General features: G+C 39.3%; 1 protein-coding gene across 3 annotated transcripts in view; it reads right to left on the bottom strand.

Moving 5' to 3' along the window:
- Positions 1 to 14839, bottom strand: part of LOC143034049 (nipped-B-like protein A) — a gene marked incomplete at its 5' end in the record, with an annotated part of 196110 nt that overhangs the window by 90865 nt on the left and 90406 nt on the right. For all 3 annotated transcript variants that reach the window (XM_076199933.1, XM_076199934.1, XM_076199935.1), the window contains 2 exon segments: positions 2379 to 2533; positions 7785 to 7930. In XM_076199933.1, the coding sequence (XP_076056048.1) occupies positions 2379 to 2533; positions 7785 to 7930 (301 nt within the window).

Raw genomic sequence — 14839 nt, 5'->3', positions numbered from 1 at the left:
CTATGGTTATCAAAATTCACGGGTGAAGAGAGAACGATCGATATAAGCGGTGACTATATTTTATGATGCGAGTATTATTACGACACGTCGTACGGCTGGCATTGGCTGCTGCCACCGAGATCTAAGTCCATGACGCCTACGTGTGCGGCACCGTATGGAAGGGGTTAATAGAGGAACAGAGGGAGTAATTGGTGGGGAACAGTGGTTTTAGGATAGGTAGGGGTTGTGTGGATCAGATTTTTGTAGTAAGGCAGATATGTGAGAAAGCTTTAGGAAAAGATAAGGATGTTTTCTGGGCCTTAATGAATTTGGAAAAGGCTTATGACAGGGTAGGAAGGCACTGTGGGAGGTATTACGGATATATGGGACAAGAGGAAAGCTATTAAGTGCAGTCAAGAGTTTTTATGGGAGTAATAGAGTGGGTGGGATTGAGGAAGTTAGTGACAGAGTTTGGGAAGGTGTGTGAAAGAAGGAAGCTAAAGAGTGTAATGAGGAATAGACATTTGAGAATGGATGCTAAGAGGAGACTGTATGAAGGAATGATTGTGCCAGCAGCACTGTATGGGGCAGAAACATGGAACATAAGAGAAGAGGAGAGAAGGAGTTTGAATGTGTTTGAGATGAGGTGTCTGAGAAGTATGACGGGGGTTACTAGGCTAGATAGAGTGAGAAATGAGGAGGTGAAGAGGAGAACAGGGGTGGAAAAGGAGTTGGGAGATAGGGTTGATGAAAGAATATTAGGATGGTTTGGACACATGGAAAGAATGAGTGAAGAAAGATTAGTAAAAGAGGCATGGAAGGCAGATGTAGAGGGAGTGAACATGAGGGGACGTCCTAGGATGAGGTGGATGGATGTGGTGAAGGGGGCTTTGGGGAAGAGGGGAATGTCTGTTGAGGAAGGACGGGAGAGGACAGAAGACGGGTGAATGGAGAAGGGTTGTATATGGATGATGTTGTGATTGTATGAGGTGGAATGGGTGGGGGGATGGAGGTGAGGTAGTATGTGTGAGCAAAAATTGACGCAAGCTGAAGGGATTTCTCCCCGTCTTCTCCTTTTATGCAATGGGGGGACGGAGAGGGCAGGTCGCCGATTTAATGAAGTGGCCTTGCTGTGGATGTGCTGTGTCTTGCGACACTGCTTCTGACCCAGGGCAGTGTACAATGTGCAGGGATGACCCGTCATCCAGGAGGTGCTAAGATAAGAGGGAGGGTGGAGGGGTGTGGAGTGTATTCAGGGATGGAATGGGTGGAAATGATTTTATGCCTTTTCCTTTTTGACTACCTCCCTTGTAAGGGGGAAAAAGCCTTGGTATATGCCTTCGGGATTAAAAAGTGTAATAAGAAATAGACATTTGGTAATGGATGCTAAAAGGAGATTGTATGAAGGAATGATTGTACCAACAGCACTGTATGGGACAGAAACATGGAACATAAGGGAGGAAGAGAGGAGTTTGAATGTGTTTGAGATGAAATGCCTGAGAAGTATGATAGGGGTTACTAGGCTAGAGTGAGAAATGAGGTGAGGAGAATGGGGGTGGAAAGGGAGTTGATGAAAGAGTATTGGGATGGTTTGGACACATGGAAAGAATGAGTGAAGAAAAATTAGTAAATGAGGTGTGAAAGGCAGAGGTGGAAGGAGTGAACATGTGGGGGCATCCTAGGATGAGATGGATGGATGGGGTAAAAGGGCCATTGGGAAAGAGAGGAATGTCTGTTGAGGAAGGACGGAAGAGAACAGAAGATAGGGGTGAATGGAGAAGGGTTGTGTATGGATAATGCTGTGATGCATGCCAATACTGATCCCTGTGGAACTCCACTAATCACCTCCCAAGTTGAACTCTTTTCTCTACCCACTACCCTTATTTTCCTTTGATGCAAGAAATCCTCTATCCAGTTCAGTACTTTACATTGTATATGTGTGTGTGTTTTTTAATCATTTTCATCTTCAGCTTACACCTTCCTCTCCCTGGCTGGTCTCACAGGATGTGTACCACTCTTCCTTTCTACTGACATTTTGAGTGTTGGAGGTGGAAAATGTGTGGAAGTTAGCAAGTGGTATGTAGGAGACTGGGGGTTATGCTTGTGTGTGCAAGTAGTCACATGTATTACTGTGCTGTGCCAAATGGACTAAATTCGAACACTTTTATTCATAATGCTATATTGCTGCAAAGACAATTAAGTTGACAACTACATAACACCAAGTTGCCACGACCTGTATAGACCATTATGTTGACAAATACTCAAATCTTAACTTTTACAAATGTCAAACCACAGATGTAAATAGAAATAAACTTTATCTTTCATGTAATCTAAGAAATCATAACATGCATGCATTAGATAACAATATTTTCTAAAAGATGGCATGATCACTTGCTCACCTGCTGCTCTCGAGGAGCTGGTTCATCTGCTGAATCTTCTTCATATGCTTCCTCTTCACCACTCTCCTCATCACCTTTCCGTTTCTTCTTAGTTTGAGTTGGATCATAATCGTCATCATCATAATAAGTCCGATGTCTCTTTCTATCAGCTTTATCTGATCAAAGAAATTAATTATAAATTATGCAATTACCCTTAAAAAATAATAATAATAACAATAATAATTAAGGGAGAAAGTTAAATGTGAACTTCTTTAAAGAAGTATCGACAATTAGGACAACCTGAAGGACCAAAGGCATTAAGGATTTATCACCGACTAATTTCCGATTAAATGAAGCAGCTTTGCTGTTGATGTGCTGTGTCATGCTGCATATCTTCTGACCCAGGACAGTGGGTGAGATGCAGGGACAACTCCTCATCCAGGAGGAGCCAAGAAAAGAGGGATGGTGGGGATGGTGAATGGGAGTGGAGTGTATGGGGATGAAATGGGTGGGAGAGGAATTGCCTTTTTACTTTGCCTATCTCCCTTGTAAGGAGGAAAATACCTTGGTATGTGTATATAGGTATGCATTTTTGTTTTAAGTATCATTAGCAATGTGTTTTAGGATAAAAAAATATGTAGACTTTATATCATACTTATGCATATAGATTTGAGTACCCTTAAAAAGATATTGAATAACAACTTATGAACTTTCAAGTTATGAATGTAAATTCTTAACATAAATTGTTCAAGTCAAGGCGCATCTGCACATGTGTATATATATGAGAGAGAAATGGGTGGGGAAGGGCAAAAAAAGATGTGTTGGGAATAGAGTTTATTGCCCTAACGTTTCGACCAACTTGGTCTTCTTCAGAGGACATGTTGCATTACAAAGGATCACAAGTCTTATACTCGCAACAAGGGGGAACCCGGCCAGCTGTGAGCGGATGTGTCAGGTCTTGTCTTCGGCTAATGATTTAATTATCAAGACACTTGCTGTTTTTGACAGGCATTGATAATTAAATCTTGTCTCCTGATAATTAAATCATTAGCTGAAGACAAGACCTGACACATCCGCTCACAGCTGGCCGGGTTCCCCCTCGCTGCGAGTATAAGACTTGTGATCCTTTGTAATGCAACATGTCCTCTGAAGAGGACCAAGTTGGTCGAAACATTAGGGCAATAAACTCTATTCCCAACACATCTTCGTTTGCCCTTCCCCAACCATTTCTCTCTCATTTGTCTGAAATAATTTATATATATATATATATACCAAGGCTTTTTCCCCCCTTACAAGGGAGGTAGCCAAAAAGGAAAAAGGCATAAAACCATTCCCACCCATTCCATCCCTAAATACACTCCACTCCCCTCCACCCTCCCTCCCATCTTAGCACTTCCTGGATGACAGGTCATCCCTGCACCTTGTCCACTGCCCTGGGTCAGTGGCAGTGTCGCAAGGCACAGCACATCCACAGCAAGGCCACTTCATTAAATTGGCGACCCCCCCCTCTGTCCCCCCATGGACAAAAGGGGAAGACAGGGAGAAATCCCTTCAGGCTGTGTCAAATTTTGCTCACACATACTACCTCACCCCCCATCCCCCACCCATTCCACCTCATGCATCACATCATCCATATACAACCATTCTCCATTCACCCCTGTCTTCTGTCCTCTCCTGTCCTTCCTCAACAGACATTCCCCTCTTCCCCAAAGCCCCCTTCACAACATCCATCCGTCTCATCCTAGGATGTCCCCTCATGTTCACTCCCTCCACATCTGCCTTCCATACCTCTTTTACTAGTCTTTCTTTACTCATTCTTTCCATGTGTCCCAATACTCTTTCATCAACCCTATCTCCCAACTCCCTTTCCGCCCCTGTTCTCCTCTTCACCTCATTTCTCACTCTATCTAGCCTAGTAACCCCATCATACTTCTCAGACACCTCATCTCAAACACATTCAAACTCCTTCTCTCTTCCTCTCTTATGTTCCATGTTTCTGCCCCATACAGTACTGTTGGCACAATTACTCCTTCATACAGTCTCCTCTTAGCATCCATTCTCAAATGTCTATTCCTCATTACACTTTTTAATACACTAAGACATTTACTCACTTCTCTCACTCTACATTCTACCTCCACCTCCACTCCACCTTTTCCTGCCACATTTGCACCCAAGTATCTAAAACTATCCACTTCCTCCAGTTGCTCTCCCTTAATACTCACTCCCAGTCTACTGCTACTTTCACCCCTTGTACATCTCATCACCTTACTTTTACCCACATTTATCTTCAGCTTTCTTCTTTCACACTCGCAAACTCTGTCACCAACTTCCTCAATACCTCCTCCGATCCTGCCACAAGCGCAGTGTCGTCCGCAAACAACAGCTGGCTCACCTCCCACTTTTCTCCATTTTCTTAAACCATCTCCAATCCCTGACCCACCACCCTTGCATTTACCTCTTGCACCACCCCATCCATGTACAAGTTGAACAGCCAGGGCGACATAATGCATCCCTGATGAAGTCCCACCTTTACCTCAAACCACTCACTCTCTCCATTTCTAATCCTGACACATGCATAAATATATATATATATATACACATACAGACAATAATTGAAATAATAGGTGGAATACAAGAAAGTTATTGCAATGGATGAAAGATTTTTTGACAGGAGAAAAATGAGGGTGGTATTAAGAGACAAGATCTCAAATTGGTAAGATATTATAATTGGAGTCCCACAAGGCTCTCTATTGGCTCTGATAATGTTTGCTATTCATATAAATGATATGGATGAAGGTGTGGAATGTTATATGAACTTCTTTGCAGATGGTGTGAAACTACTAAAGAGAGTAAGTACAGAGGAAGACTGCAAATCTTTTTAAAAAGACTTGAACAAAGTCTGGAAATGGAGTCAGAAGTGTGAAGTATAAAAAAGTAAACTCGGAAAGGGACTTAGGAGTAACCATCTCAAATGACATGACACCAGACAAACATGTCAACAAACAGACGGAGAAACTATAACTTATTAAGATCAATGAAAGTAGCCTTTGACTACATGGATGAAGAAATGGTAAAGAAAATACTAGTTACACTGATATGACCAAAATTAAGAGTACGCTGTGACACTATGGATACCTAGTAAAAAACAAAATAAATTAGAAAGAACTCTGCCAAAGATGGCACCAACACTTTGCAATTTGACATACAAAGATTGGACAAACTAAATCTACCAACCCTGGAACAAAGAGAAAGAGGTGATTTGCTAACCATATACAGAATTATGAAAGGGATGGAAATTCTTGATAGAGATGACTTAATAAAGTGGGTCATAAGAAAAACAAGAGGACACGAGAAGAAACTTGACAAGGACAGTTACACAAGAGATCTGAAAAAGAATAGCTTCCCACACAAAGTGATAGATATCTGGAACAAACTGAATGAAGAAAAAGAGAGTGCTAAAACTATACATGACTTTAAGAACAAACTAGATGCGGAAAGATACAAAAGCGGGTCACCACAAGCATAGCTCTCTTCCCGTAAAATACAACTAGGTAAATACACACTCGAGCTATGGAACCATAAACATATCTTCGTTTGTGCTCTGCAGAAGAGGAAAATTCTTGGTTATACAACAAAAGGAAGCCTGGTTTGTATTGTATGGGAGGGGAGCAATTGTGTTTAACATCTCGCCTCACATTATTCCCCTAATACCCATGGCCAGCAAAATATTACATATCTAAACCCCCTTTGTGGACATTTCGCCCACGGACGTTTGGGCCAGCATTCTCATCCTTTCCCAGTGTCCAATCCCCCCCCCCTTCTCCTCCTCCTCCTCTTCCTTCCCCCCCCTTTTCTCTCCCCGTTCCCTCCTTTCCCCTTATTTAATCTCAAGCATTTGTATCTCAACTTGTACTTGAAAAAGCTGTAATAAGCGAAACGTCGTACAAATAAAGGCTCCGTCCTCATATGGTGTTTATCTCGTCAATCTTGTCGGCAAACTGCCACTTTTAAGCATCTTATATTTACCCACATTTATCTTCATCTTCCTTCTTTCACATCTTCCCAAACTCTGTCACTAATTTCCTTAATCCCTCCTCTGATCCTGCTACAAGCACAATGTCGTCACCAAACAACAACTGGCTCATCTCCCATTTTTCTCCATTTTCTTTAACCATCTCCAATCCTTCTCCCTTTACCCTTGCATTTACTTTTTGCACCACCCTATCAATGTATACATTGAACAGCCACTGCAACATGACACATCCCTAAAGTCCCACCTTTACCTCAAACCACTCACTCTCCATTTTTAATTCTAACACAGCCTCTACTATTCTCATAAAATCTTGACTGCTCTTAACAAAGTTCCTTCTATCCCATTCATCTGGAATACCTCCCACAGTGCCTTCCTGTTTACCCTGTTATAAGCCTTTTCCAGATTAAAAAAAAAAAAAAAAAAAAAATCCTTAAGCTTTTTCACATATCTGCCTTACAACAAAAATCTGATCCACACAACCCCTGCCTTTCCTAAACCTACACTGTTCCTCACCAATTACTCTCTATTCCTCTAATAATCCTATCAATCAACTTTCTCCCATCTTTCCAACTACACTCAAACTGATCTCTCTAAAACTACTACACTCATACTTGTCCCCTTTTCCCTTGTACAGTGGAACTATACAGGCACTCCTCCAGTCCTCGGGCACTCTACCCTCTTTTAGACAAGTATTAAACAACCTCACCTAGCGAACAATAGGCTCAGCACATCTCGGGTCAAGCCACCTGAGGCCCTGTACTTGAACAAAAAAAGCCAACAGGGTGTCGATGAGACACCTGCTTGGAACTTCTACACCACATGGCCTTCATTACAATAGATTTGGCAACTAATCCAGCACCTCTCATTACATCATTCATCCAACGCGACCAACCTTTCAAATATTCTATATGTGAATATGTCAACAACCTACTTATACCATGTTTTGGCAACCCTGTAAATATGTATATTCTAATGTTTCTAGCAACCCTTTGAACTTACAACAGATTTTGCTTTGTTTTCGAAGCCAGAGAGCTGTCTGGCACATTAAAGACAACAATTCCAGACTTTACTTTGCCACTTAAATGCAGAAGTTAAACTTGCACTCTACAATTTTATAATGCGAGTAGTGTGATGAATTGTACATATAGCAACCGATGCTGTGCACAAGAGTTTGACTCGTACTTAAGTGGTTAAATAGCATTGTGTATTGTTCTTGTTGAACTATCGTTTGATTCATCAATGATGCTTTTTCTGAGATATCCTTCATTCTCTGTCAGCAAAAAAATGTCTCAACCATTTTTTGTCTTTGTTGTCCAACATGAAAGCAGAAGCCTGGATATCAAATTGTAAATATCTGGATCTGCTAATATGATAAAACCTTACTGCAAACTTACCTTTTTTCCTCTTCTCTTCCCTTTCTTTCTCCCTATTCTTAAAGTACTTGGCAGGTTTTTTCTTGTCATCTTCCGACTCGGATTCAGAGCTCACTTCTTTGTACTTCCTGGAGTCTCTCCTACCACTGCGTGTACTTCTTGAAGCACTGTAAATAAATAGGTTTTAGTTTTCTAGTTTTCATGAATAAAGGAGGAGGAGGAGGATTTCATTAGAGATACAACATACTTCTATCCTTCAGGACAATATCATATTGAAGGTAAAGGAGTTTTGAGAATAGCAGAGAGGAGAGTTTGTATATATTAAAAGTAACCAGTGTTCCTTTTAGCCTTCAGTCATGCACATGTAACAGGTCTTGTTGTTCCTTCCATCATGTCATTAACATAGGCAAGAAACATTATAGTTGCAAGCACTCAACCTTGTAGTACTCTGCTCATTACTGCTCTCCAGCTTGACATCTTATCCTTTACTACTGTCCTCATGTCTTTCCTTCAAAAAATATTTCATACATTTTAGTAGTTTACCTCTGTACTCCAACATACTCCAAATTCTACACAAGTCAACTGTGAGGTACTTTATCAAATGCCTTCTCTAGTTCATGGTACACACAGTCCACCAATAAAAGCTTAAAAGGTTCAATACAAACAACCTTCTAGATCTGAAGCCAAACTGACTGTCTGTCAGAATGTTCATCTTTTCAAGATATCAAGTCATTCACTATCTTTTCACATAATTTCACTATTGTGCTGATCAGTGATACCAGTCTATAATTTAGTGGTGTCTCCTGATTTCTACCCTTGTGAATTGGCACTACATTAGCCCTTTTCCAATCAAGCATCACAATGCCTTCTTTCAATGAACATGTAATAAGACTGTGGAACTTGTCTGCTAGTTTTTCCATACATTCTTTAAGTATCACTTCTTACCACAAACATTAGTCTCTACTAAGACACAATATATCAGGCTCTTTATACACAAGCAGTCATTTTTCTTCAACCTAGCTGATAGTAAACCATTAATGCATATGCCATTCTAAATTTCTTTGTAGTGCTTATTTTGCAATACTGCCTTCTTGTTTTCTTAGAAACAATTTCCTCATCTTCTGATTTACTACTTAAAAAAAAAAGAAAAAATAATAATAATAATATTAATATATATATATATGCAAATAAATCACAAAAGCACGTGATTCACAAAATGTGTAATAAAACCACTTGGAAAATAAAATGAAAGGTGACCAAACATTTTCGTCTATTCAAGACATTTTCAAGGTACAGTAGAAGCCCGATTTAATGAACTAATTCAGCCAAGGTCCAGTCCACTAAAGTGAATTTTCCGTTAAACTGAGCGAGTGAGCGTAGGTGTAACAGTGTTGCCAGAGCAGATTGTAAAAATGATATGTACCTAAAAATTCCCTAGTGTACACACACACATACAGTATATATATTATTGTAAGTGAATTATAGGCAGCACAATCGTGAATTGCAAACGAACAGCAACGTGCAGTAATTTGTTGCAACGTGTGTGTGTGTATTTACCTAGTTGTATTTACCTAGTTGTATTTTACGGGAAGGGGAGCTATGCTCGTGGGGTCCCGTCTTCATATCTCATTTTATCTAAACTATTTTTAAATTCATGTATTGTTTTTGCACACACCACTTTCTCATCTAACTTGTTCCAACTGTCTATTGCTCTGTGAGGAAAGCTGTTCTTTTTAAAATCTCTTCTATAGCTGTCTTTTTTTATTTTCTTTCCGTGTCCTCTTGTATTTCTGTCATCCCATTTTATCAGATTCTCTCTATCAGTAATTTCTATGCCTTTCATGATTCTGTAAATAGCTATCAAATCTCCTCTCTCTCTTCTTTGCTCTAGTGTCTGTAGTTTAAGTTTTTGTAGTCTCTCTTCATATGATAGTTTTGAGAGTGTTGGTGCCAGTTTTGTAATTGCTCTTTGTATTCTTTCAAGTTTTTTTATACATTTTTTTGTACTTGGTGACCATATCGTTGCTGCATATTCCAATCTTGGTCTTATCAGGGTGATTAGGATTTTCCTCACCATTTCTTCATCCAGGTATGTAAATGCCACTTTGATTGTTCTTATTAAATTATAAGTTTCTCCAAAAATCTTATTTATATGTTTCTCAGGTGACATATTATTCATAACAATGACTCCCAGGTCCTTCTCATTTTCTACTTTTTTTATTCCTTCTTCTCCCAAATTATATGATCCTGTTATTCTGTTTTTGCTTTTTCCAAATTCCATTATACTACACTTTTTTGTATTGAACTCCATCTCCCACTTCCTACTCCATTCTTGTACTTTATTTAGATCTCTCTGTAGTGATTCACAATCTTCTTCAGTTTTCACTCTTTTCAGTAATTTTGCATCATCTGCAAAGAAGCTCATATAGCTTTCAATTCCTTCATCCATATCATTAATATATATAGCAAACATTATTGGGGCCAGAACTGTTCCCTGCGGGACACCGCTTATTACTTCATTCCATTTTGAGTGCTGATCTCTTATCACTACTCTCATTTTTCTTTCTTGCAAAAAGTCTTCCATCCAATTTAGCAATTTACCTTGTATTCCTCCTTCATATTCTAATTTCTTAAGCAACTTCTTATGTGGTACTTTGTCAAAAGCTTTTTTTAGGTCTAGGAATGCACAATCAGCCCATCCATCTCTTTCTTGTATTATATCTATTAGCCTTGAATAGAAACATATTAAATTGGTGACGCATGATCGTCCTTGTCTGAATCCAAATTGCCTTGGATTTAGTACGTTGTTTTTTTCCAAGTATTTTACCCATCTACTTTTGATAATTCTTTCACATATTTTTGCTATTGTACTTGTTAGAGAGACTGGTCTATAGTTGGTAGGTTCTTCTTTATTTCCTCCTTTATATATAGGTACTATATTTGCTTTTTTCCAATCTTCTGGAACTTTTCCTTCTTTTAAGGAACTGCTTATTATGCTATGTATTTTGTCTGCCAGTTCATTCCTGCATTCTTTCAGAATCCAGTTTGCTATTTCATCTGGCCCATGCGATTTTCTGACATCAAAATTACCCAAGTGTGTCAATATTTCATTCTTTGTTACTTCTATTTCTTCCATAGGGGGGACTTTTTCCTTCCACTCAATCTCTTCAGGTTGTATATTTTCCCTTGTAAACACTGATTTAAAATGTTTGTTCATAATTTCTGCCATTTCCATTTCCTCAGTGTATTCAACTCCTCCTTGTCTTAATTTCTCTAAGTCTTGTTTGTTTTTCAGTTTATTGTTTACAAATCTGTAGAATAGTTTTGGTTGATCTTTACACTTTTCTATAACATCTTTTTCATATTTTCTTTTTTCCTCTCTGCACTTTTGTACATATTCATTTCTATAACCAGTATATATTTTCCATTTTTCAGGTCTTCTGTCTTTTTTCCATCTGTTCCAGGCTTTGTCTCTTTTGTCCTTTAACTCCCTACAACTTTTGTTGTACCAGCATTTTACATATTCTTTTTCTTGTTTTTGTCTTGGGACATACTTTTCCACTCCTTTTTTGTAAATTTTTGTCAAAATATTCCATTTCTCTTCCACTGTTGTTTCTTCTTTGTATATTTCTTCCCAGTTTTCTTGTTGGAAGAATTCTCTTATTTTATCAAAGTTTGTTTTTTCATACATCATTCTTCCTTTTCTATATTGTTCATTTCTTTTCATATATTTTTCTTCATTAAGTTCCAGTTCAATCAATATGTGGTCACTTTTACCTATTGGTGTTTTATATTCAATCTTGTCCACTATTCTAGGTTCAGATGTAATTATTAAGTCTAGCCTCGATGGTTCTTCTTCATTTCTATACCTAGTGTTCTCTTGTATCCATTGTGTCATTGAATGGTCAGTAATCATCTCAAGTAGAGCATTTCCCCATGAGTCATCACCACTCTTTACTGTCATTTCTTCCCAGCAGATTTCTTTGCAATTAAAGTCGCCCATCATAACTATTCTTCCTCCGTCTTCCATTATTTTAGTTAATGCTATCTTTGTGTCCTCTAACATACTTTTATGTTCACTCTCCTCCCATGAGGCTGTTTTCGGAGGCACATAATTGATCACAAATTTTCTGCTCTTCTTATCTCGGTCTTCCACTTCTATCATAATCATCTCTACTGTATTCTTTCCATATATGACACCTTTCACGTTTATATCCTTCTTAGTCAGGAACATAACTCCACCCCCTTGTTTTTTCTCTCTGTTTCTAATCCAATAATTGTATGTATCATGTCCTACACTGTTGGGTGGTAGTGGGCCTTTTAATTTTGTTTCTACAATTCCCATTATGTCCGGTTCTTTTTCTTTCAAATAATCATTCAGTTCATTCAATCCTGTTATCAATCCATCTATATTTGTGTAAGACACTCTTAGTTTTCTGCCACTTCCATTGTATTCTCTGTTTCCCTTATGTTTTTCTTTAGTATGTCGAACTGCTTTATTTTCATGTTCACTACTCTCCAATAGAATCTCTCTTTCTCTGACTCCGTTCTTTCCTCGTTTTTTGCCTTAGCTTCAATTCTTTTCTGCTTTTCTGCCTCTCTTTCCTCCTTATTCATTTCTCTTTTTATCCATACCTTTTTATATTGATCATTTGTTGCTAGTTTCCCTGTCTTGGATAGAATTTTCTCTGCTGTTGTTTGTGACCTGAATTTAATCTTAATTGGTCTGGTCTTATCTGTACTATATTTTCCGAGTCTGAATTTTTCCTCAATTTCCTTTATAATTTCTGGTTCATCTTCCTGGACTAATTTTAATAAACTGCTTACTCTTTCATTTTCCTCCTTGATTCTTGCAGTTCTATCTGGGTTATGTTTCTCTTCCATTCCTAATATAATTATACATTTCTTTTTGTCAGCTAATTCTCTTACTATATTCTCCTTCTGTCTCATCACTTTAATAACTGAGTCTTCATTATGTTCTTTCAATTGCTGTTTGACTATGTCAGTGAATGAAACCTTATTCCCTTCTTGAGTTATTCTCCAATTTTTAGCTTCTGTAGCTAGTTTCTCTCTGTTTTCATTACTATTCTTCTTCAATTTCTCATTCTCCTCCTTTACATTTCCTAACTGTCTTTTTAGGTCCTCTATTTCTTCAGTTAAGTTTCTGTTAGCCTTCTCTAGTTGTTCCAACCTTTCAATTCTTTGAAAAATGGAGTCTACGTTACCTAACTTACGCTCCAAGTCCTCGATCACCTTATCAACTCTCTCCTCTAGTCTTATCAGTCGGGGGGGGGGGGGGGGGGGGGGGGGGGGGGGGGGGGGGGGGCTTGTGTCCCCCCCACCCTCTTTAAATCCCTGGAACATATTCTCGTCACTTTCTTCTGTATTGCTCCTCTCTATACTTCTAATCTTTACATTTTTATTTGCCATTTCGTCATCACTGAGCTGGTCCGGTGGTCGTTTCATGTTGACCTTACGCCCGTCTGCCTGGGCCAAGTCCTCCACATCCTCATTTCCTTCCATTTCCCCAGCAATCCCTCCCCCTCTCCTCTTTCCTTACTTTCCCACTACCTCACGAGCAATTTCCCCCCCTGCAAATACAAAAAGGCACTTCTCTTTGCGTTGGTATCCACAATCTGCACTTTTCTTCAGAGCGTTCGTCAAGCCGTCCGTTCGTTGAAAGTGTGTGTGTGTGTGTGTGTGTGTGTGTGTGTGTGTGTGTGTGTGTGTGTGTGTGTGTGTGTGTCTGTGTGTCGTGTAACAATGATATGAGCTGTCTGTGAATTTCGGGGAATATTAGTCATAGCTTCATGTTTGGTTCAATGTACATAATTCTAGCGATTCATAGGACTGGGCAGTTGGTTTTTGGATAGTGAGCATTATTGTGTTGTTGCAGAAAACGTAGTTCGTAGTTATAGAAGTGTTTTTCGTGGTGATTACTCTCGCGTACTGATATTAAATTTTCCCATCAACTTACTGTTTCATTATTTTGTTTTCCTAGTATACCGTTTTCCTATTATACCGTCAAAATAGCTCCAACCAAATCTACAGCAACACTTCTCACCAACTGGACAATAGAACACAAATACATACCTCATCTCTACATCAACAACACTCTAATACCACACACAAACACACCGAAAATTCTTGGTGTAACATACGATACATCCATGTCTTTCAAACAACACATCACAAACATAAAAAGCAAATGCACACCCAGACTTAATGCACTTAAGTCAATCACTGGAACGACATTTGGACAAAACAAAGAAACTAATATAACAATATACAAACAATGCATACGCTCAGTGTTGAATTATGTGAGTCCTGCATGGGCTCCTAATCTCAGTGAGACACACAACACTCTTCAAATCATACAAAACAAAGCCCTAAAAACAATTACAGGCTGCACAAATACAACACCTACAGACCATTTACACCATGAAACAAAAGTCCTCAAAGTCAAGGACACCTCGACATGTGAGGCACACAAACACTTGCCGCAGCCACCACAAACACATCACACCCGCTACACTACATAGCAGAACACCCACACACACCAAGAAACATTAAAACAACACCCAATGACCTTTATTACGCACAAATACTCTCTTCTCTTCCTCTACAACCACTAAATACCAGCCTCCGGAAACATATTCATAATCATATCACTCACCGCTCCATTAACACACTGAAAGACAACACACTGCTGCATGCCAGACCCCCTGATATCCACCCTTCTGAATCCTCTCTCCCACGAAAGGACAGAGTCCACTTGGCCAGACTGCGGTGCGGCCACCACCCAGCACTTCTAAGCTACCAGAAGAGGCTGGATGACCGCATTGTAAACAGCTGCCCAGGATGTAACACTTCACCCCATACCATACAACACATAATGGAAGACTGCATTATACACAATCATGCACGCAAACAACACAACATACACCCTATAAAGGATTTGTGGGAAAACACAGTTTCGGCTGTAGCATTCCTTGGGGAGACGGGACTGCTCAGACAGACAGTCTAGGGAACGACAACAACAACAACAACAACTTGAATATATTTCGGCTAGAATT

The sequence above is a fragment of the Oratosquilla oratoria genome, chromosome 16 (genome assembly GCF_046742065.1).
Source record: "Oratosquilla oratoria isolate Oo_2021 chromosome 16, ASM4674206v1, whole genome shotgun sequence".
NCBI lineage: Eukaryota > Metazoa > Arthropoda > Malacostraca > Stomatopoda > Squillidae > Oratosquilla > Oratosquilla oratoria.
This window is presented reverse-complemented; position numbering and strand designations above follow the sequence as displayed.